This window comes from Leptidea sinapis, chromosome 10, assembly GCF_905404315.1.
Source record: "Leptidea sinapis chromosome 10, ilLepSina1.1, whole genome shotgun sequence".
Classification (NCBI taxonomy): domain Eukaryota; kingdom Metazoa; phylum Arthropoda; class Insecta; order Lepidoptera; family Pieridae; genus Leptidea; species Leptidea sinapis.
The window spans coordinates 306,734-332,052 of NC_066274.1; the positions used below are offsets into that span (position 1 = coordinate 306,734).

The 25,319-nt window shown below is 34.9% G+C and overlaps 2 protein-coding genes across 2 annotated transcripts in view; one reads left to right on the top strand and one right to left on the bottom strand.

Annotated features, from left to right (window-relative positions):
- Positions 1-14,373, top strand: part of LOC126966553 (troponin C-like) — a 208,543-nt gene extending 194,170 nt beyond the window's left edge. Inside the window, exons 4-7 of the mRNA XM_050810689.1 lie at positions 11,641-11,784; positions 12,079-12,198; positions 12,280-12,411; positions 14,126-14,373. Coding sequence (XP_050666646.1) covers positions 11,641-11,784; positions 12,079-12,198; positions 12,280-12,411; positions 14,126-14,154 — 425 coding nt within the window. The 3' untranslated portion in view covers positions 14,155-14,373. The remainder of the gene's footprint in view (positions 1-11,640; positions 11,785-12,078; positions 12,199-12,279; positions 12,412-14,125) is intronic.
- Positions 14,374-18,009: 3,636 nt separating this feature from the next.
- Positions 18,010-25,319, bottom strand: part of LOC126966492 (BMP-binding endothelial regulator protein-like) — a 109,831-nt gene continuing 102,521 nt past the window's right edge. Inside the window, exons 5-8 of the mRNA XM_050810593.1 lie at positions 24,883-25,092; positions 22,535-22,779; positions 21,013-22,154; positions 18,010-19,328 (exon numbers count right to left, since the gene is read on the bottom strand). Of these exons, the coding sequence (XP_050666550.1) occupies positions 21,063-22,154; positions 22,535-22,779; positions 24,883-25,092 (1,547 nt within the window). The 3' untranslated portion in view covers positions 18,010-19,328; positions 21,013-21,062. The remainder of the gene's footprint in view (positions 19,329-21,012; positions 22,155-22,534; positions 22,780-24,882; positions 25,093-25,319) is intronic.

Consider the following 25,319-nt stretch of genomic DNA (forward strand, 5'->3'; position numbering starts at 1 on the left):
TCTCTCTTCCTGTTTTATATCAGTAAATATAATGCTATAATGAACGACTTAAATAAATTATACGTCTTGCTGCTAGACAACCGTTAAAAAACAGGCCAGGTTTATAACTTTAGTGTGCGTGACAAGCTACGTCTTACACTCGCGATTTGTATGTAACTTTGTGTAAGAGTGCATGCATTGCTCAAAATAGAGGTTAACTGTCAACCTAAATTCACACACATATGTCACAGTGTATCTGGATTTATAAATATAATGTAAATAATATATAATATGTATAATATACAATATAAAAATAAATACATAGAGAATTAATAGTTTGTACAGATTCGTGTGACAGGACTGTGCGTTAGTAGCGCTCTCTGGGTTTCCACGAAAGACCAGCGTTGTGGATTTTTTCGAAACCACAACTATGCTGAGTTGGGGGCCCATTGGCGCCATTAGATCATAATTAGATTAGTTTAACTTTAAGAACTCTTATCAGAAAGTATAATGACGTCGATAAACATTTTTTCTTTTTTTCTTTCTAAATTAACTAAAATCATCGAGTTGCATCTAGTTTTGAGCCAGCCAAAAAGCTACAATAAAACATAATTTTAAAAAAGCCCTTCATAAATAACGATATAAATAGGTAAGTTGTCAAATAAAATTAAGAATCGAACAATTTATGAGCACGTTCAAGCTTTTAAGTTTGTCATTAGTTATTAGGTTTTTGTGTGATTTGTGACGCGGCCACGTCAACAGCGGTGATTGAAGCGTCTCAGAGTGTTAGCGGGGCACCGCGCTTGGATTGCCGCCAATAGACCACACCTACAGCCTAAAGGTACGGACAGACGTGCTCAAAAAAGCGTGCTTTTAAGTATGCTTAAAGTTAGCATGCTCATGCAACTGTTCACATTTGCCAGCAATAAGCATGCTTTTGCTTAAGCATACTCATTAATAAGCATTTCGTGCAATATTATTTTTATATAAAGGAGAATGTGTGTTCCACAGACATTCGTAACTTCGATTATGTGACACAAACAGCAAAGTTTTTTCTTCTCCCCAACGCGACATATTGAGTCGCCCACCGCGGATCGAGATCAAATCGATAATAGCATGCTAATAACTAATAAGCAAACCCTGTTCAGACGCGCTCGGAGCACACCCCCTTCTACCCGCGCCTCAGGTAGCATGCTCGAAAATCAAACGTCCGCGTCGGTTGATTTTTAAGCACGCTCTAAATAAGTATGCTCATTACAGTACACACGTGCTACTAATAAGCACATGCTCAATAAAAGTATGCTTTCGTGCTAGTAATGAGCACGTCTGTCCGTACCTTAATAGAGCAAAACGGCAGTATTGATTTAATATAGGGAGTGTTAAGAAACATATTATACAAGATTATTTGCAAGTCACAGAAAACTAATATAATGACAACATAATATGTGTATACTTTAAGTCAATTTAAATTGCAAAAATGTGTAAGTTACCTAGTACACAGATTACTGTGTACTAGGCATTAGCCTTTAATTAGTTTAAGCATTTGTAAAAACGTAAAAAAAATACTATTTAATACCTATTTGTGGAGGCTTTTAATTGCCCCATATATAAACATGTAGATATATGTATTTGTATTGACGGCTGTTAGCCATCCTATGAAAATAAAATAAAATAAATATTACTCTATGTAATATTACTTTCATTATTGACATGACAGTAATTTTTTATATGGATGTTCCGACACCATCAAACTATCTACATATACCTACTTAAATCAGTAATTCAGTAGTAATTCAAAATAAGATTCAATAAGATTAGTATCGTTTTTTGATACTAATATCAGAAGGTAAGTATCTTTAAAAGATTCGATAACTGCTTGAAAAAAGAATGAATTCCACATATATAAGTATTATCTTTTAGCAGACAGTAATTAGGCATACCTACACTTAAGATACAAATTATTGATTGAACAATAGATATTGATTAATAATTTTAGGTTATATTTTACTTTTAAGTATAATATCTTTTTTCTCCCACATTTTTAGATTTACGATTTGCTTTTTTTTAGTTGTGTTAGGTTCTACATTTATTAATAGGTTTCGATGATGTACGCCACTTCTTTCAGTGGGTCCCAAAATACATGCATTCCCGCCATCGTCCTTCAATAATGGATGAAGGTGGTTGATGTATATTCGTTTCGGTTAAAACTTAGTATCCCTTAGCACGAATTTGGATGTAAAAAATATTGTAGTTGATAGAGCTTTAGTCCACGATTACAATGATACCACTCTTATTACAACATACAATTTATGGCTGTATGAACTTGAACCCTTTGCCTGTACTTATATTTTACTAAGAAACCAAAATCATTTTATGACAGTTTCTACTTTCTAGCCTCCCGCCGCGATAGCAGCGCTCATGTAGTGTTTATTTACGTGATTTACCTGTTTTAGGTTAGAATTTTTTTCTTGAAAACGGTGCATTACCTTGTAATAAGAGTGGTATCATTATAATCGTGGACTAAAGCTCTATCAACTACAATACTTTTTAAATCCAAATTCATGCTAAGGGATCCTTAGTCCAACCCTTTCTTTCCTTTGACACAATATAGTAATAGAACAGTAGTACTTTAAGTTTATACTATAACTACTAGCGTCCGAATCGACGCACGCACACATACACACAATTTACACGGGCGCTAAGCAATCTTGGAAAGACAAAATTATTGAGCGAGACTGGTTGCTGTCCGAGTTAAGTTAGCTGCGCCGCACTGTCACTTCTAAGCCATTTTTTTATTTTTTAAAGTAAGTTCGTTCGGGTTCGAGTCCCGCATATTCGTAAATTTTGTTTTCAATTTTAATTTGTGTAATAATCGCAGAAGATAATGAGAAATTTTCCAGTATTCCAAGTAGCCTCAAAAGCCATCATTATTGATATTTAACAGACTAACGCCTAATCCAAACACATAATTAATTATAAAAGGCATAAAAGGCATTTATTTTCTCAAAATTGATTCCTTTAGAATTCTTTTTGATGTCATTTCTTATACTACTAGATACTACTACCGCTTCGGAAACAAATGGCGCTCTGAGAGAGAAGAAGCGGCGCAAGAAACTCTCCCAGCATTCTTTTTTTTTGCGCTCTTTTCAATAAAAATATACAATATTGTACAGTTGCTATAAAATAATCACAATCTAGTCCCAGGCTGTCCGATCATTTAGATATTCAGCAGTGGAGTAATAGGATTTACGACAGAGCCATTTTTTTATAAAACATTTAAATTTATTTATAGACAATGCCTGAACAGTGGCTGGGACTTTATTGTAGAAGTGTATACATTTACCCTTAAAGCTATTATGTATCTTATGATATGTATAATTAACAGCTATCCTGTCTCGATATATATTTCAGTACAATTAAATATATCTTTCAGCGTAAAGACCATCTTGTTCAATTTAACAAATAATATGCCAACCTTACTTCTGAACTGTAGCCAAATGCATGAAATATTGGATTAGTTAGAATTTAGTCGAACTGTTTAAGCGTTTTACATGTGCAATGATAAGTTGTCGATTTTTTTTTATGAAAATAAGGTACGAGACGAGCAGGACGTTCAGCTGATGGTAATTGATACACCCTGCCCATCACAATGCAGTGCTGTTCAGTATTCTTGAAAACCCAAAAATTCTGAGCGGTACTACAATATATTGCTCTGGTCACCTTGAGACATAAGATGTTAAGTCTCATTTGCCCAGTAATTTCACTAGCTACGGCGCTCTTCAGACCGAAACACAGTAATGATTCACGGCAGAAATAGGCACCGTTGTGATACCCATAATCTAGCCGGTATCCTGTGCAAAGAAGCCTCCCACTGGTAGATTTATTTTATGTTAGCCATTGACTGACGAATATAGGATTCTTGACCAGCACCTGTTCACCAGAAATCTGTTTATTATCAACAGAACGCCGCGGATCTTTATTTAGTTATTAGCGAATTTTTCGATGTTAGCGTTGTTTTGTCAACATTGTGGGTTTTTAGACGAAAAATGCTCTTAACAAATTAATTTGGCATTCAGTCGTCAATAAATTATGAAATTAAATTGAAAAATCATAATATACGCACTATCTTATGATCAATACCTTTCTTATTACGGCAACTATTAGATGCTTGTGTGAGTGGCATCTTGACACTCAATGGCATCTTTAAAATTTTGTAACATACGCTTCGTGTTATTTTACAATGAAATTAATAAAATATAAAATACTTACTGATGACATGTGATCCCAGTGTCTTTCTTATTTTTTGTAGTATTATATTTATAAAGTTTTACTACGCAACCCGGCATTTTAGTTTCAATTAATAGCAAAGTTAGTCAAACAGAACATGTGGCACGTCAACGTCACACATTGTTCGAGACTGGCTCGAGTTTAATCTAAGACGTTAGCGTTGTTTTGGCAATATTGTGGGGCTTTTAGACGAAAAATGCTGGATACAAATGCATTTGACATACTTATAAATTATGAAATTAAATATTAAAATAATAGATACAATTTTTTTTGAAAAAAGGGTAAATTTAATGCAAGGCAATTTTTTTCTTTTTTTTACTTAAAAATTTTAAGCATAAGTATTAGCTACACGGCTTACGCACCAGCTATACTTCAAATAATGCATTAAAAGTTTGCATTGTTAAAATAAATGAAAATTAATATTTTTTTATCTAATAGCAAAATCGTAACTACTACCAACTTTTATTGATAAAATGGTATTAAGTAAGTAAATGCAATTAATTTTCTATTTGTTTTTCTTAAAAAATATTACACGGTTGATGCATTAGCCATAAACTCAAATTGTGCATTAATTAAAATATAACTGAAAACTTAACTACATGTTAAAGCTTATGAGAATCCACGACTATATCCATTAGATACAATAATAATAATAATAATATTGACACACTTTTCACACAAATTATCTTGCCCCAAGTTAAACATATTATATAGCCTGTGTTAGGGGTACAAGACAATGATATATTTAATACAATAATATTAATAATATTCGTATTGATAGTTTTAATTTTATGTAGTCGTAGTATTGTAAATATAGTTATAAGATTTGTTTTGATTATATAAATAAAATTTAATACAATATACTTACTTAAACATACATATATACATAAATACATTTAAACATCCATGACTCGGAAACAAACATCCATATGCATCATATAAATGCTTGCACCTACGATTCTACGGATTCGAACCCGGGACCTCTAGCTTCGTAGGTAGGATCGCTAACCACTCGGCTATACAGGTCGTCAATGACGCAAGCTTCCTCATTTCGTTAGTCCATTAGTTCATTCAAACCGTGGGTTGCTAATTAATATTCCGCTAAAAATCTTTAAAAAAGAACGATAAACAGCGTGTTCCTTTGAGACAACTGCCAAGATTTCTGATGATTAAATTACCATGATTTGAAGACGCAAGCAAGTATAAAATATGAAATTCTCTGATGCTAAATATATTTCGCTATAATCGCGTCTCGGTAGAAATAAAGATGTTGTTTTTCTTGGAGATTTTTTGGGTTGCCATTCTGAAAAGGTGAACGGTGTTTCAATCTAATGTAGAAATAATTTATTCTTAATGAAGAGAAATAAAAAAATATCGCAATAGTAAACATAAAATACTTGTAATTTTCTTTAGTTGTGTAATGTTGGATTTGTAAAAGATTTTCAATTTCTGTCAGGACTAGTTCTTTTTTAGCATAGTTTCTGAACCGCTGGTAATAACCAGTTACATTGTTTTAATGTTAGATAATTTATACTTACGTCTATTTATTTTTATTATTTATTTATACTATTAATCATTTACAGAAAGAATCTTAATATTGCGGGACTATTCCCGCAAAACTGTTTGGACAGTTTGTCTGCAGGATCAAGTCTCTTGTAATACATTAATGCTTATAAGGACATTGATTTTATACAAGTGTGATTAACAAATATTGATAGAAAATATAATAAAAAATAATAATAAATCTAGACAGACTCTTTCGTTGATAAGATCTCTCGAAAATAGGCCAGGTTTAATACTTTAGTGTGCGTGACAAGCTACGACTTACACTTGTGATTTGTATGTTAACAAAGTGGCATACCAATCGCGAGTATTGAACTTAGAATTGAATGACTTTGAGCTGTCACGCTCGGTGATGTAACGGCTGTTTGAGTAAAGTGGACTTGAGTCACAACAAAATTTACCAGTGGAGTGCCAATATAAAATAAAAATTGTGCATAAATTACTATAACTATATTATAAACGTTTAATATATTAAAAACTATAGAAAAAACAAATAGTTGTATTTCGTATCCTTAATTTCGACATGACGAAGTATTCACTTCTGTTGTCCTATGGTCTTAATCACACTCTGTTTTTTTAATCGCATAATTTAAAACCTGAGATCATGTATACATCTAGATATACTGTAATAGCTGTGAAAACGTCGAAAAAAAATTGAGGTTGACTGTTAAACTCTATTTTAAGCATTTCACGCATACTAAATTATTAAACCTGGTCCGTTTTTATCGGTTGTCTAACAGCAAGAGACGTACGATACTGATTTTAGCGATGGAATTCGGAATAAAATGCGCTTTCGAACTGTTATAATATGTGTGCTGGCATAAGTGAGATTTAATTACAAAGATGCGCAACAAAGTTATTGATTCCTAGTACATCTAAAAAACGTCTGAGCTTTTGCAGCTATGTACAATATTTTATATTGCCTGCACTATATCGAATCGATAATTCACTGCTGTGACACTGTGTAAAATATTTCCTGTATCAAGCAATGTCGAATAGACAAAGTCATCAAATGAATACCAATGTGGAAACTCTTAGCCGAACTATATAATCATACTTTTTCTAGTTTCTTGCGCCGCTTCTTCTCTCTCAAAGCGCCATTTGTTTTCGAAACAGTAGTAGTATCTAGTATATCCAAAATGACATCAAAAAGAATTGTAAAGGAATCAATTTTGAGAAAATAAATGCCTTTTATGCCTTTCTACTTTCTTTTATTATCATCGTGAATTAATTTTAATAATTATGTCCAACTTTTTTATTCTTCTGAGTCTTTGCAATCTGTCTTTCAACAATGATCCAATATGCTGATTGATTTTGATTGTATTTAGATAGGCTTTTCTAGTAAGAAGTCTATCAATCCTTGTCCACAAATCTTGCTACTAATCCCTGAATACTGTGTGCTTCAGCCTAATAAATTTAAGGCTCCCAGGACCTTGAAGTTGAATAGTAAGTTTGTTTCTGTGACTGTTAACTCTACTCTGGTAGCTCCTACTGAATTTTTCTATTTCTTCCTTTATAGTTTCCAGTTTTATGTCTGTTTATCATCAGTTTGTTGCTAACATGCCAAGGAATATTAAGCATGTTTCTCAAACTACCAAAAATATCGTATGTTCCACATTAATCTTCATATTAATAAACAAAACTTAAAATAAGCCAATTATAATATTTAGTCCGTTACGAAATTCTCAACGTGATGAATCTTTCGCCAACGAAATTAAAAGTTTCAAGGAGTTTATTTCAGTTTGTTTAATATTATATTTAAACAAATAGTGACGCACGTCTCTTAATATACCGCGCAATTTTATTACTCGAGTTAGTTGCCAGCGCAGTCTATCTGACTTTCGTGGATGCCGCGATAATTCATGTTCTATGAATTTAATTTCATTTGATTTATTTTATTGAATGGATTTTATTATTTCCTTTCATCTTTTAAATGTTATTATACATAACAACAGGTTTTATGTTGCTTTTTTATGATTTCGTCACAAAAAAATTCAGACCGATTTTATTGCTAACTCCAACAAGATTTGTATATTATGTCAGATGCTCTAAAAATATTATCGATAGTAATTGCTCTGTTGTACACCTCACTAGTATAGTCTTAGTCCATGGTTAGAACACTAGATATATGGAACTTTATGTTGCTAATTCTAGTATGATAAACTTCAATAACATAGTTCCTGCCAATTTGTTATTTTTTAAAGTGATAACCCTCACTTCTAGGATTAATTATACAAATAAAATTTGAAAATAAATTTAAGAACGATGCGGGACTAGGACTTTTTGTGTACGGTGGTGTGAACGGCTGGATCACTTGGCGTTGCGTAGAGACGTCGCTTCATTGTGTGTCTTCTACCGCATTTATCACGGGGAGTGTTCCGAAGAGCTGTTTAACCTGATTCCTGCTGCCGAATTCCACCTTCGCACGACACGCCACAAGTTAGGATATCATCCCCACCATCTGGATGTGTGGCGGTCCTCCACAGTGCGGTTTTCAAGGAGCTTTCTTCCTGTGTGGAAGCTGTGGAATGAGCTTCCTTGTGCGGTGTTTCCGGGACGATACGACATGGGTACCTTCAAGAAAAGCGCGTACACCTTCCTTAAAGGCCGGCAACGCTCTTGTGATTCCTCTGGTGTTGCAAGAGAATGTGGGCGGCGGTGATCACTTAACACCAGGTGACCTGTACGCTCATTTGTCCTCCTATTCCATAAAAAAAAGATTTGAAAGAGCGACACCTAAAGTCAATTTCCTAATATGCAAATATTGGGGTTGAGCAGGTTATCAACTGTAAAGTAGATCCTGTAGATGAAGCCACAACCTATGAGCTGAACAAGACATACAAGATTTATCAACGATACGTCACTCGAACGGTTGGCTCAGTGGATAGAGCGTTAGCACGGAACGTAAGAGGTCGCGGGTTCGAGTCCCGCATCGTTCATCAATTTTGTTTTCAAATATTATTTTTATAGTTTGAGCCGCTGTCCAGATATTCTCAGCAGTAAATCTGGTAATTAACAAAATTCTTAAGGCATAAAATACTAAGGGAATAAATTTTCTCAAAATTGATTCCTTTAGAATTCTCTTTGAAGTCATTTCTAATATACTAGATACTACTACCATTTCGGAAACAAATGGCGCTCTGGGAGAGAAGAATCAGCGCAAGAAACTCTCCCAGCATTCATTTTTTTACTATGTAAACGATCAGATAGGGACAAACTATATAATTTTATAGCAATTGGACTTAGTACATTATTGTAAATTTTTTTTGAAAGAGCATAAAAATAATATCTAGGAGTAACTTTTTGCACCGTTTCATCTCTCTCAGAGCGCTTTTCGTACCCTAAGCGGTGATAATGTTGTACGTGACCTCAAAAACAAATCCGATCAAATCTATTTTGGGACTACACATGCGTTTTTATTTCTTTTGACTTAAATGCCTTTTAAAAGGAAGAAGGATATTCTATAGGATAGCTTTGTTATCTCTATGTCCGGCTGTTAATACCCTTTTTCCCAAGAACTTAGGGGGATGAAAAATAGATGTTGTCCGATTCTCAGACCTACCCAACATGCACTCAAAATTTCATGAGAATCGGTCAAGGCGTTTCGGTGGAGTTCAATGTTTAACACCATGACACGAGAATTTTATATATTAGATATAGCGTATAATTGGACATAGTTCCCGAAAAACGTTCCAAGCCACAAACATCACATTTTAAGGAATTCGTGTTTAACGTTTTATAAATATAAGTGTATTCCTTAAATGTGGGTTAGGCTACTAAGTCATGATGTCATTTAAAGAGTGACAGTAGGGCTGCCATTTTCTGTCAGTCCTTTAATATGAATCACGTGATCAGTTTTGTGTTCTTAGCACAATTTCGACATGATTGTGGTTTGGAACGTTTTTCTAGAATTACATCCAGTTAGCTTCACAATAATTTTTATTTTTAAATATAGTCACATAGTCGCTTTCTTCTGATTGTCTGTATGTGTCCCAGTTAACTCCTTATAAGCCACGTAACGGATTTAATCCGGTTTTCATTAACAAATAGGTTATTTTTAATGTTTATAATTATGTATAATAAATACAGTTATATTTTCATCTAACTGGGAAAAAACGAACATGGCTTACGTAGGCTACTCCTTAATAGATATATAAAAATTATTAAAATTTTTGTAGTTCATCTAAAATCTTAAGGTAAACTCCGATATTACATATCTGTATCTGTTGCGGTAATTTTTATATAAGAGGGGGCAAACGGGCAAGAGGCTCACGCGATGGAAGTTTGTGAGGCAACCGTCCATCGACACCGCAACACCAGAGGTCCAGAGATGCGTTGCCGACGTTTATGTTGGGAGAATACTCTATACAAAAATAATTTTAATTGAAGATTACCGCTAATAATCGCAATTAACGACGCAATTGATACTCATATCCAGAAGTAGTCCTTTTTCATATTTTCAGCCAGAAGACGTCTCATGGACAAAGGCCTCCCCAAAGACCGCCATGGCGATCGGTCCTGCACCGCCCTCGGCCAACCTATTCTTGACCAACCGGCGATCTTGACCAGATCGTAGGTCCATCTTGTTTGGGCCAACACTACGTCTTCCGGTGGTCACCATTCGAGGACTTTGCTGCAAAATCGGCCATCGAGCTATGTTCCCTGTCCAGTGCCACTTCAGTTTCGCAATCATTTGGGCTATATCGGTGACTTCGGTTCTCCTACGGATCTTCTGATTCGATCTCGCAGGGAAACTCCGAAACTCCTTGTTTCGTTACCTAAATAATTATGACATTATTCTTGGGCACTAAATGTAGATTCAACATGTTAGTATATCTATCATTTTAATGTATACCTTCGATATTAAAGGCTAAAATATCCCCGCGTTTTGCGAGAAATTTCTTGCCTCGCACAGCCACATTGTAGAATCAAATAGCTTCTGCAGTCTTCTCGAACCGATACGACTTAAGTTTCAAGCATAGAACCTCCAAATTCCCGGTGACGCGGATGTCCATGGGCTGTTACCTCGCCACCTTCCGACATATAAAAGAGCCATTCGGGATTCAACAACCAACAAACAGTCAGCTATTTGGGTTTTCTATTCCAAACAAAATTTTTTCGTCAATATGTTACACAATTGTAATAAAAATTCAGTTTCAAATACAACAAAAACATAACAATTTTCAACTTAGTTTTTTAGATATTATCCTGAGGAGCCGGAGCGAATCATTGGAAATATATAGTTAAAAGTCTTAATTCTGTTATTTCATCAGTACGGAACCCTCAATCAAAAATAACGGTAATAAATAATGACTGAAGTGAAGCCCCGTCATAAATAATAATCGAACACACGCTGTAAGTATCCACACATGTATTTGAGTGGAGCGAAGGTTAGGTACAGTTAATAAACTAATTATAAATATTCGATGAAGTCAATACAAGATCGGATGTACTGTGGTTGTTTGATATTTACTGCCCTACATTTGAAGTGCAGGCGAGCGGGACGGGTGGCCTACACCGCGGATGTACCATGCCTGATGCACCGAAATAGCTGGCTGGCACAACTTATTTGCACTGCATCTAGGAGCATTGAACCGCCGTCCTAACGCTGCTGCACCTCGTCCAAGCTCAGTTTGACGGCATTTTAACTACCGAAACAATCCTTACACAATCCTCTACAATTGTTTCACTAAATATTGTTGTTTGACTTGTGAAATATAGGAATGGCCCTTAACGTGGAGGGTATGTGTTGCAACACACAAACTAGTTACTGCTCTGAGTTTTGTAATAGTGTTAAATGTGTTTTTCCAGTCCTACGTAAGGCGTTCGATGGATTCGACCACAACCGCTCAGGCAGTATCCCTTGTGACTTCGTTGCTGACATTCTTCGCATGATGGGCCAGCCCTTCAACAAGAAAATCCTAGAAGAACTCATCGAAGAAGTAGACGCTGACAGTAAGCATATCATTTACTTCAAAATACAGGCTCTGGTCTAATCTATATATATAAAATGAACAAGACTTTTCTTTTTGGTGCAATTACACAAGAAATAGTAAATATGTAAACAACCGATACGGACTTTGTCGTGAATGGTTATTTTTATGGGATCAATTTCCCTTTGCCTTTATTTTTTGATTAACTATCGTTTACATTTTTCTTAATAGTACAGGTGAGCTACAGTGAGTTAGGTCTGGTTATTTGGTCATATACATTCCAGAAATAAGATATTTTAAATTAAATTTATTTCAGAATCCGGCCGTCTTGAATTCGGAGAGTTCGTCACGCTCGCAGCTAAATTTATCGTAGAAGAAGACGCTGAAGCTATGCAGAAAGAACTCCGTGAAGCATTTAGGTTATACGACAAGGAAGGTATGTGTATGCAATAGTGTTTTCCTGGTATTAAGGCTTGGTAATAAAATGGATTTGTGATTTATTTTATTGTTTTTGCAGGCAATGGTTACATTCCCACTTCAAGCTTGCGCGAGATCCTCCGTGAACTAGATGAGCAGCTCACTGAAGAAGAACTTGACGGTCTTATTCAGGAGATCGACACAGACGGCAGCGGCACAGTGGACTTCGATGGTAAAGTCATAATAAAGTTATAATAATGCCAGTGGGAGGCTGCTTTGCACAGATTATGGGTACCACAACGGCGCCTATTTCTGCCCTGAAGTTGTAAACATTACTGTGTATCGGTCTGATGGGCGCCGCAGCTAACGAAATTACTGGGCAAGTGAGACTTAACATCTTACGTCTCAAGGTGACGAGCGCTGTTGTAGTGGCGCTCAAAATTTTTGTGTTTTTCAAGAATCCTAAGCGGCACTGCATTATAATGGGCAGGGCGTATCAATTACCATCAGCTGAACGTACTACTCGTCTCGTCTCTTACTATCATAAAAAAAAACTTAAATTTTCAAGCGATAAATTTTAAAACACTCGATTCTAAATATGTTTTGATTTATAAAACGGTTTGGTATTTATAGGATTATTATACTGTTTTTGCCTGATTTTGTTTGAGTTCACAATTTTTTTATTATTGCTTTTTTGACATGATTCTCATATTTTTTATTCAGTCAACTTGTGCCCATACAGGTCGGGAAAATGGATCGTCGAGATACACACTCTTAAAATACAATTTCAGATAAAAATGATGGCCTATGTCTTTATATTCCCTCCTTATATTAGTTTAAGATTAGCCTTTATTACCGAAGAAAAAATAATTAACAAATGAACTCCAGATATCCTTACTGATTATAAAGTCGAACTCCTTTAATGTTTCCTGTCCCAATGTTATTCGTCACATCTACGGTTCCGCTGTCTTCTAAATTTCGTCTCCTCACCTACAGGGTTGTTGTCCTCTACTAAACTCATCTTTACCAGGAGTCAGAAATATCTTATACTTAAGGACTCTTAAGCTTGTTGCATACCATTCCACGTTAAAGGCCGGCAACGCACCTCTTGACCCCTGGTGTTGCGGTGTCCATGGGCCGTTCCTTTTTCACATTCCATCACGTGAGACTTTCGCCCGTTTGCCCTCTCTTATATATATGTATATATTTATATACAAAAGTTTCTAGTACACCAGTTTGTAACCGTTTTCCTCCAGTTTTCATAGAAGACATTTTTCCTTTATAATGTCAAAAATAGTCACAATATTAAATCAGTCAATTTGTACTATATCAGTTCGGCGAAAAAATTAACATATAGTACAATATAAATTATGAATAACATAGTCATTACCACATCCTTTTAATGTCCTATTTAACTATTGTGTAATAATTTCAGTGACATTGATTATTACGAAAAAATTTTTTTTCTAAATTATCTTATTGGGGGAGGCTCCTTTTGCACAGGAAGCCGGCTAGATTATGGGTACCACAACGGCGACTATTTCTGCCGTGAAACAGTAATGTGTAAACATTACTGTGTTTCGGTCTGAAGGGCGCCATAGCTAGTGAAATTACTGGGCAAGTGAGACTTAACATCTTATGTCTCAAGGTGACGAGCGCAAGTGTAGTGCTGCTCAGAACTTTAGGGTTTTTCAAGAATCCTGAGCTCGCACTGCATTGTAATGGGTAGGGCGTATCAATTACCATCAGCTGAACGTCCTGCTCGTCTCGTCCCTTATTTTCATAAAAAAAAAAATTCTTGTTACCTATGAAACCCAACACTGTATGGGTTACGAAATAAGTATTTTCTTGATCTAAGATACACACAAATATGACTAACAGTCTTTAAAATGGCTATGAAAATGTATTGTTCTTAAAAAAATTTAAAATGTTCTATTTTGTTCCAGAATTCATGGAGATGATGACGGGAGAATAATCTTCTATCAACAATTATTGCTTCTATTATCATTTATTCTAAGCGTAATTAATGCTTCGGTACTTCTTGGTACTGAGAACAAGTCATAACTATTAAAAATATGTATTAAGTACTCTGTATGTATTGTACAAACAAAAATAAAGTCCTCGTTCAATTGATGTGTGTGGCTGAGTAATATTATGTTTATATCTACTTTTTAATAAATCTTAAACAAAATAATTTCAGTGTATTTATTTAAATTCTTTCATAAAACAGCTGCTTTCCAAGAAGTATCATTTGAACTTTCCAAAAATAACAGCACGGCGGTACATTTCCGAGATATTTCACTGAGATAAAAATGACTTTGCTCTTTTTAATCCGGTCGCAAAATTGTCCTAGATAATTTTGATGTCATAAAATATAGAGTGTCGTGTTTGGCTTTGAGCCAGAGACAAGTAATAGGTCTATTTAAAACCCAATCCACAGAACACATTTCAAAGAATTACATTTTAATGGTGAATGAAAATGCAGAAATATATTTCTTAGGTATTTAATGTACAACGCATCTTTAAGTTATGATAATATTATGACTTTTTATAACATGTTTTAATATACAAAGAGAACATTCAGCAAATATATATGAATATACTATTATTATGATCTTTTTCATACAAACATTGTGGCCTTGAAGATTTTTCATATATTATCATTTAAATAGACACTTATAGTAACATAATGATATTAATTACATTTGCTTAAATTATGAAATACACTATCAAGCTTGGTTCTAATTTGCCATGGCAAATATTTATTAAGTAACTGAATATTTCCGTCATATTTATACTGACGAAACTTGCATAAAATATAAATTAAAAGCCTGCATAAAACGTAGACTTTAATATTACATATTATTTTACGACAACTATCAATGATAGATTTATTTCAATGTAACAAACACACTAATAATGTCAAATGCTGTTTGCCCGCGGTATAATGAGTGTCTGTCATACGGGAAGCATCGCAATGACCTATCGCTATGAAAACTAATTTTTCATTTTTCATACTCGGAAAGTAATGTTGTTTTGATCTCATTATTGGGTGGAAAATGCTGCTTCCCTCCGTCAGAATAAACTTTGAATATAGAACTGCTGTCAGCTATGAAGAGTTTTATGTAAAAAAAACTAATCACAAGAAATGCCATGTGACTTTCTAAACAGCCAGTGTGAACTAAGTAGAGTGTTTAACTCGGGTAAAAGTATCAATTCCTACTCGCTGCGCTCGGGCGTCTAAATACCTCGGGAATTGATTCTTTCGACCCTCGGTTAACAATCTACTATTCCTATTTCGCATCGATTGGCTTTACTGAAATTTGCGTTAAAATATACTATGAAACGTTTTTATTTTATTAAATATCTGGAAATAACGTACATATTTAGATAGAAAGGTCTTTTTGTAAATGGACACTAAATCGTATAATGAACACAAGTACAAAGAATTTAAACTATATTTTGGAATGAAACGTTAACTAAAAGCTATTTGAGTTAAACAAAATAACATTGAAACACGATATTAATTACATTTTAAGTATTTTATAATGTGGTTTTGTAATAATTAGCTGTTACTAATTTTCAATTTAAAAAACAATAATAACCATTGGTATTGTAATTTAAATTGTACCATCGAATAAATAGACGATGACTTCTATAAGATTTTATGTATTTTTTTTTATTTACATCGAGTTAACCTTACGAGTATCATTTGTAGTTTTAAGCTCTGTTCAAACTGAGGCTAATAACGCGCGGGACGCGAGACAGAAGTCGCTCGCGCCGGTTGTGTCAGCTAACTTGTATGGACGTTTTCAAATTGACGCGAGTCGTCGCTCAAGTTGAAGCGAAACAAGAGCGGGACGCCCGGAGGGATTGTTTGATCTCACAATGCATGATATTTCTTCACTGAAGAACCAAAAATGACACGCGGGAAGTCGCGTCAGTTTGAGAGACGAGGCGAGCGAGCGAATTACGCTAAAACGCGTCCCGTTTCCCGCGCGTTTTTCGCCTCAGTGTGAACAGAGCTTAAGATCAATTGAAATATTGGAAATAACATAAATTACAAGCTGTGGTTAGCCTCATAAAAGGGAATGTTTAGATAACATTCAGGCTTTTGTTAAAGAATATATTATATACTTTGATGATAATGCTTATTTACATTAAATATTATAAACATCTATAAGCTAAATAATACTAAACGGACTTTTGTCGAGTGATTTTGGTTTTATCTGCATTGATTTTTCATTCCGAATACTTAAATAACTATAAACATATGTTATTTTCAAAATAAAGCTCCAAAGGTATTGCTAATAGGTGCAATAATAATTTTTATTATCCTCGAATGGCACATTTTAACTATTTACTATCACTGCAAATTTAAAAAATTATAAAAAGCATAAAGTTATAATATTATCTATGTATCTCCGACGACAAATACAAAGTCTGGTAACACCTTCTTTTAATATCGTACTCAATAAAAACATACATAAATATACAACAACAGAACCATGTTTAATAGATACCTACAAATAAAATAAAGTCAAAACTTAGATTAAAGTTTGGTCTCCGCTGCGCTCCAACTAGATACTGCACTACCTATCGCTTTTTTATTACGGCACTATTAGTATGCTTGTGAGCGTGGCATCTTAACACTCAATGGCACCTTTTAAATTTTGTAACGTTCGCTTCGTGTTAATTTACATTGAAATTAATAAAATACAAAATACTAACTTCATTAAGTCTTTCTTATTTCTTGTAGTATTATTTTTAACAAAACTTTATTACGGAACCCGGCATTTTAGTATCAATTATTAGAAAACTTTAACAGAACATGTGGCACATGACTGGCTCGAGTACGCCCACTTGGGCGTAGTATTAGTTTCCGTACTTTGCGACTACGCCTGCGGTATCTTTTTGGAGCGCAGCGGAGAGCAATCCTTAATCTAAGATTATATACTTACACATAAAGTCAAAACATTCACGGGTTACATCGCAGATGAAAATAAAAAATATATTTCATAGTCTTGAAATCACAGTATTAGATATAATTAATAAGGTGTCTGTTGATAAGTAGTAAATTAAAATATTAATAATCACTTATTGGACGTAATTCCAGAAAAACATTTCAAACCACAATCATGTCGAAATTGAGTTACGAACACAAAACTGTTCACGTGATACATATTAACGGACTGACAAAAATGGCAGTAGTGACACTCTTAAAATGACATAATGACTTAGTAGCCAAACCCATGTGTATGGAATACACTAATATTTATTAAACTTTAAACACGAATTTCTTAAAATGTGATGTTTTTGGCTTCGAAAGTTTTTCAGGGAGTACGTCCAATTGAAATGTCAAATCTAGTTCTATCATGAATTATTTCGGTAATAAAACCGTTTCAAACATAGACCAAGTATAGTAACTAGACTAATTGATAGCTTCCGTCTCACTCACACGAGAAAAAGAAAAACTTATGCGAGTCATAAGTAAAGAAATGAGATAGAGTGATTAGATCTTTTGTTTCGCCAAGCGTGCCGGTGGTTTCAAAGTCAGCACACCCGGTGTGCTAAACAAACGTGACAGCGCTGCACAGATATTTTGTTTACTTTTATTTGCGTCTATAAAAATAAGCTATTATTGTTGTGAAACGTGTGAAATATCCACTATTTATTCAACATCATTGACAATTTTAAGTAGAATCGAAGGAAATATGGTGCGATGTTGTGTTTACGATGTAAAAGTGATAGTGAAAGAACACTTGTGCTATATTATGTATCTATACATATAGGATATTATCTGTTTCATGGTGGCCACGCCAAACCGATGTCTAGGTACTATACTTGGTCTATGGTTTCAAATTGAAACGAATTGAAACTCTACTTAAGTAACCATTTTTGTAATGAAATTATCTTTAGATAAGGCTTTTTTATTAAAAAAATTAGTAAGTATTGACCAAATAAGTAATAAAGACCTGTTTTTATAACTGCTGTCCTAATAGATAAGAAATGGTCATGCAAATCTAAACAATTTGTTATATTTTAAAGTGATAACCCTCAACACACATAAAATTAGATTTGAGATGTTTTAGATTTGCAAGAGCGACATCTCAAGTCAATTTCCTAATAGTCAAATATTGGGTTGAGCACGTTATTATGAAGCTACAACCTGAGAGTTGCACATAGCATGCAAGATTTATGAACTTTACGTCACTAGAACTCGGTCCGCGAGAGGGTTCGAGTCCCGCAACGTTCATAAATTTTGTTTACAAATTTTATTTGTGTAAGAAATGGTCAAACTATCGTTTGTATATTGTATTGACTTGATACATTCGATCAGTAGGTCTATAATTAATCAGGTCTTAAACGAATGAGTGCAATGTTCACAAATTACTGTTTGAAATATTTATTCTTATATTTTATGTTTGGTATTAGGATATTATGTGTTTTAGCATAGTAAATTTAATATATTACTCTTTTCATCTATAAAGCGAATAGGTGAAGTAAATTCCTATCCGGATCCGGTATTATGAGGGTATTCCTAATTTGTAGATAGAATCAATACAGGTCATACTCATATATATCTATCTGAAATACTAACTATGATTGAGATCTTAATTAGAACTATGTATTTTAATATTCATCTATCTTCGACGAAGTCCAAAACCATTCTCAATATCACTCTCACACAATATATTATTTTAAAAATGACGACTTAATTTTTACTCGAAACAATTAACTATAAAATAATGTCAACATTGAGATATTATAAAATATTATTGAAACAACCAGCAAATTGTTTCAGTTTTTATAAGTTGAAAGGGTTGTATATTTTATCTTATTCATTACTTCAACTACTGAAAAAAAATGTTAATTTTGATGACAACCGTAGATACCTATCAGATTATATATAAAATCTTATACATATTTAAAAATAACGTAGGAATGCTTATAGTAAACAAAAGCTGGTTGTAAGCGGCGAGGCAATATTGAGCTAAAGGTGGTTTTATAACTATAGCATATAATTATTCTAACTAGAAGTAGTTCTACGAATACTGTTTAAGTAAATAGATCTCCGTTCCATCAAGTACCACATTAACGCTATCTTCCAGTTTGCAATATTCTAACTCCTTGAAACATGTTTGGATCCTGTAAAAATACGATTTAAATTAATGACTAGCAAAGAGAAAGTTTTTTTTTCAAATAATATACTATTCCAAAAAAGACTATCACGAAAGCAACCAATCAATATATGAATAATATTTTAGTTTTTATTTTATGTACAGATTACGCGCAAGTTGAATGCAGTCGGGGCCTGAGGTGAAGAGCGGAAGCATCTCCCCCCGCTGCAGCTGTCCCCGCACGCCTCGCGCGCCTGCAGTTTAGTGCTGTACCGTCCTTGTCGATTATCGTACGCTTAGCGTGTTATCACGTTAATACTAAAGTTGCGATCCCATGTAATTTTTTATTTTAATATTGACTGATTCCATTAAATTCCGTTCCAAAAGAAACAAGTTTTTATTTATTGCCAAGTTCGAGAAATGGTAAAAAATGTATTAGACATGTGTTTTGAGAAAGGCAGAACAAATGTTTAAGATGTAATCACTAGGTTAAAATGATGAAAAAAATATTTTATTAATTAGTGAAAATGGTAAACTTGAAGCATTGTTTAGATTTATCGAGACACTCATGATTATCGTCATCAATTATAATTATGGTCACAGCACTATCGCATTTCTGAGCTCTGCATTCAACTCGCGCGTTATCTCGCCATAACTATTTAAAGGGCTACCGCAATAGCGAGTAACTTGTGGGCTTAGGCAACACCCCACAGGTTTACTATCTATTTACTAACCTTTAGGGCTTTAGACATTAAAGTTATACAAAATTATATATAAAAAGACGTCTCAATTGGACTGTTTGCACAAGTTGTGTCCAGCCGTAGTCAACTGGCTGAGTAGTAACACTGGCAACTTATATATTATGAATATTGATTGAATGTCGAATTGCTTGGACCGCTGTCGCTAAGATGCGCCTATAATTGTTTGCAATGGCTTCGCTAGTACGTAGTATAAATGACCTCAATGGCTATAAATAACTAAGAAATGTATGGGAACTGTGTAGCTTTAAGGTTATATCATAAGGATATAATTGTAAAATTGTAGACAATAACCTAAATAATTGACGTATAATTAAATAAACTAGACTCACAATCCGCCCAAATTTTTCTGAAGCAAAACTGTCTACGCGTCTATTAGGCATAGTTTTCGTTCAGTTGTGTTTCGACCACGCTTTGAATACAACGCCACAAAGTGCTTAGTGCAAAAGTTGTTTTAATAACGGCATATCCAAACTTAAATCGGATGGAGTGTCGTATTTCCGATGAGTGTCCCTTAAAAGTAACTCGAGGGTTTTAGTCGTTTTGCTAAATAATTACATTTCAATTGCTAAAACAAAATGTTCTTGCCTCGCGTTCGTCTAGCACGTGACGTATGTTAATACTTCTAATAATCGTAATCAATAGATTTTGAACATTATTGCCACAAAATAAGGTACTAATTTGAATGAATGTTTTCATGTTATCTGTATAAGTTAATGTATACGTATACAACGCCACTCGGACACTTTTGGCAACCTTTTAATAAACGATAGGAAGTCTAGATTATTGTACGTCAATAGGAAGAGCAGCTATGAAACGATTGTGACGTGGTGTTAGGTAAAAACTTCTCTATATCACCATCTGCTATAAAAGAGATTTTGAAGATGGGTTGAATAGCGTGAAGCAAATGCATACTTAATATTACGCTTATAAATACTTCAGGTATATACTTACATATTTTAGAACACTGGCAGATTTGACTAGTTTTGATCGCCATCATCATTTCAATGTAATATGGGCGGTGGCGGTCGGGCGCGACTATTATTTCTTCTTGGGATTGCGCTTAAATCAGGAAAACTGTTCTCCCTAGACTTAGCAGCTCGTCCGAAGCCTTTTCTTCCTCTGCTCAACCATGGAGGCGATAGACCCTCGCACCAAGCAGCTTTAGTCCACTTGTACGGCTCAGCGCCGACCCGAGTACATTCTCTAGCGTATGCTCGATACGCAGCGCAGTGGCAGTTAAACCCAGCACAACTACATGCATCTAGCAGACAAGCCTCTTTATAATTATGTGGATTAACGTTGGCTCCACATTTTGAAAAAGACTCGTGATGCTCGAAAGCTCTGCAAAGGCGGCGCACTTTCGTCAATTTCGATGCTCTGCATCGAGTGTTCATTCCAGGGCGCTCCTGTCGTCGAGTGCAGGCTCTGTGTCCACCGACCCTCCATGAAGATCCAAATCGCCACGTATCATTTATCAATCTACCGTCTCGCGTGCGCATATCATCTCTGGCAACAGAATTGAAATTACCACACAATCCACAAAGCTTTCCCTTGTATGAACTAGAAACTGTCACTTCTAAGAACCCATCTCCGTCCCACAGCATCTCCAACCCTATTTCAGCCTTTAATGTTACAGATCCATTAGTGCGAGTTATATCAACGATTCCATTTATTTTGTGAGGAAGCGTTACTCGTTGACCATTCACTTTAATACGCATTTTCTTTCCCATGTTGATCTTTGTGGGTCCAATACGAAGAGTTGCAGTTCGTGTCCAAGAGGAATGTGATGTGTTTCTAGCATCGTTTGATATTCTGATGGAGAATGTATGGTTTTTGCAATCGGACACTAATTGGTATTTACAGGATCCTTGAAAACTATAAAATTTTCCGTCGAAAGTCTTATAGTGAGGATCACCAAAAACGGTACATATGCCATCGATGTCAACGCATTTCGGACAGCATTGTCCGGGTAATTGCCGCAGTGTTTGATCAGGAGAGCAACTCAATGAGGGGCATCTCTCCATGGCACATCTTGGTTCACCTCCATGACATTCACATGATTTGCAAGCGTCCAGTTGCCACGTATCGCCTTCCTGTAAATAAAGATGATTTCATAAGATATTTGTGATTATTTCTTATCATCATATTACGGGATTACAGGTTTTTGTTCTGGAATTGATCATTTGGAAAATTGCTTAAATTAAATTAGAAATCTTTTGGGTTTCATGTATTTTAGAAGCAGAACTTGCACGGCAGTATAAAGGCCACTCACATCGAATTTTAATGCAGGGGTGTTGGTATATAACGAGCTAACACCTGGGGTCAATCCTTCTTAGGCTCATTTTGACTTGAAGAGATTTGTGATCTTGACAAGTTGGGATGGCAATATATGAAGCCCACCAGTTGAGGTCGAGTTGCGGAAAATAGCATGTTAATATCTATACTCATTCCACGTAATCACCAAAAGTTGTACCTGATAAGTTTTTCCTGCGACAATGCAGGCTGCTTTAGCTTCCTCCACGTTGGGGCATTCAGGACAGCACTTGCCAGACAATGCAGGCAGCGCGCGTGTCCCGCATGTTAATACTGGACAGGTGTGACGGGCGCAGACGGCAGTACCGTTCAGGCACGTGCAATCCGTGCATGGATCCATTCTAAACTGGCTCTCATGCCCGTGATATTCCTTGCCGATCACGCAGGGCTTTGGCAGCGAACTTCCTATAACAACGTTATTTGTACTATAATTGACGACCTGTATAGCCGAGTGGTTAGCGATCCTACCTACTAAGCTAGAGGTCCCGGGTTCGAATCCCGCTAGGTGCAAGCATTTATATGATGAATATGGATGTTTGTTTCCGAGTCATGGATGTTTAAATGTATTTATGTATGTTTAAGTAAGTATATTGTATTAAATATATAATTGTCTTGTAACCCATAACACAGGCTATTATATATGCTTAACTTGGGGCAAGATAATTTGTGTAAAAAGTGTGTCAATATTATTATTATTATTTTTAAAATTATACTTTTACTAAAATGTTAAGGCGTTTGTATTGGCATTGTAGCTCCATTAGTCATTGCGGAGAGTAAAATTACATGCATTTCAATTCTTTTTATAATGATATATGTAGTGTCCTACACACGCACACATGATGGATTGGTTAAGATCACCAGAATAGGTTGGACAGGACAAATCGTCATGGTGATTTTTGGAGGAGGCCTTTGTCCAGTGGAAGTCATACGGCTGATCATCATCAGAGGTCATGCACCTAACTCAAAATTGACTCTAAATATAGAAATACAAGCAAAAAGCGCTCAGTACGCTAACGAGCAATCAATCAGTTTTGTGCTTTGAACATCGCTATTATTATGCAACATTTAAGGATTAATATTTAAAGTTTTATTTTAATATATATTATATTATTAGAAACATAATATTATTTATCTAGTTATTTACAAGGATAATTCGTCGAATAGTTTTTGTAAGCAAAACTCGGAACACAAAATACGCACAAACTCACTGTTGAGTTTAAAAAAATTGTTTTTTACAAAAAGGGAGATTTTATTGCTATTGAGTTATTCGGATAACTTATGATACATTATTATGTCATCCACTTATGTCACAACATTACTATGTCATTAGACCTATCTTAAGACGGTGATTAAATCAAATCAAAATCACATTTGATTTGATTTAAATCACATCAATCACATTTATGTACTTAGGTCTCGGAAAAAACACTTATGAATGTCAATTTTTTTTTTATTGCATCTATTGCTACTTCGTAAAGAGTTGGAGATGGGATGAGCAGAAGTAGCAAGAAACTCATTGCCACTCTTTTAAATCAAGATTTACATTTTCATCGTTTTACAAATCATTTCAATTACAATTTAATATGTAAAATGATGCAACAAACATATTCAAACGTCAAATAGTAATTTTTTTATTGTCCAAAATGTAACTTGGAGATTTTTTATTTGGACTTAGGTTTTTAATAGAGACATCCTCAAAAAGGTCATGGGAATAAATTTTGTGCCTCATTATTCTGAAAAAACTGGGTTTTACCTAACATAAGTTTTTTTTCATTATGTAGGCTTGACTCTAATTCAGTGATGTGACACAGAGACTGTTGGAAAGTATCATTACAATTATTAAAATACTTTATTATTGCTTTGAGAGTAAAATTTCAATATGTGGAAGCTCTGACGATCATATCATATCATCGTATCAATTATATGGGCCCCCACGGGGGCCCCATATAAAATTTTGCTTACGCACGTCGTGGGCGTAAGCAAAATTTAATTTAATTAATTAATAACAACTTTTGCTGATTGCCGAAAAAAAGGCAAGGAGAGTGTATATTTAATTTGAATGATTTGTATAAAATTTGCAAAAAGTGACAGATAGATAATTATGATAAGTATATATTTCATTTTTTTTTTGTTTGAAATCAAATTTTTATACGGGGCCAAGGCACGCTACGCCACTGAGGGAGATCATATCTTAGGGGTTCTGCTAATGGAGTTTCGTCAAGTGTGACTGATATTCCAACATCAACTATTTTTACAAGAGCGACATCTCAAGTCAATATCCTAATATACAAATATTGGGGTTGAGCAGGTTATCAACTGAAAAGTAGATCCTATAAATAAGCCACAATCTGAGAGTTGAATAAAGCATAAAAGATTTTATGACTATACGTCACTCGAACGGTTAGCTCAGTTGGCATAGCACTGGCACGGAACGCCAGGGGTCGTGGGCTCGAGTCCCGCATCGTTCATAAAATTTTATTAACTATTTGGTCTTCAAGTCATACGTACTTGGTAGAATTTTATCTGAGTTAGGATGAGTACATCGCGGACAGCATTCTCCAGCTGGTGTGATCTGCTGCGACTTCACGCAGGGCAGCACCGGGCACGCGCGCTTGATGCACGACAGCGCACCTCTGGAACAGCTGCACGAAAGACACGGCTCCTCAGGAATACGAACGTCACGGCCTTCCCAGACTCGCTGCCCGTTGATCACACATTCTGGAATTTATATTGTTATATTATTTTACCTGTAATATAATGGAGACCAATAAATAGTTCGACATGTCCCAAAGGCTAAGATGGATATGCCTTTTGGAATGAATATGTTAAACCAGAGCTGTGTCGAGGGAGACCTGAAGAGGCTTAGAAGTATCTTTTTTTTTTTTTTATGGGATAGGAGGACAAACGAGCGTACGGGTCACCTGGTGTTAAGTGATCACCGCCGC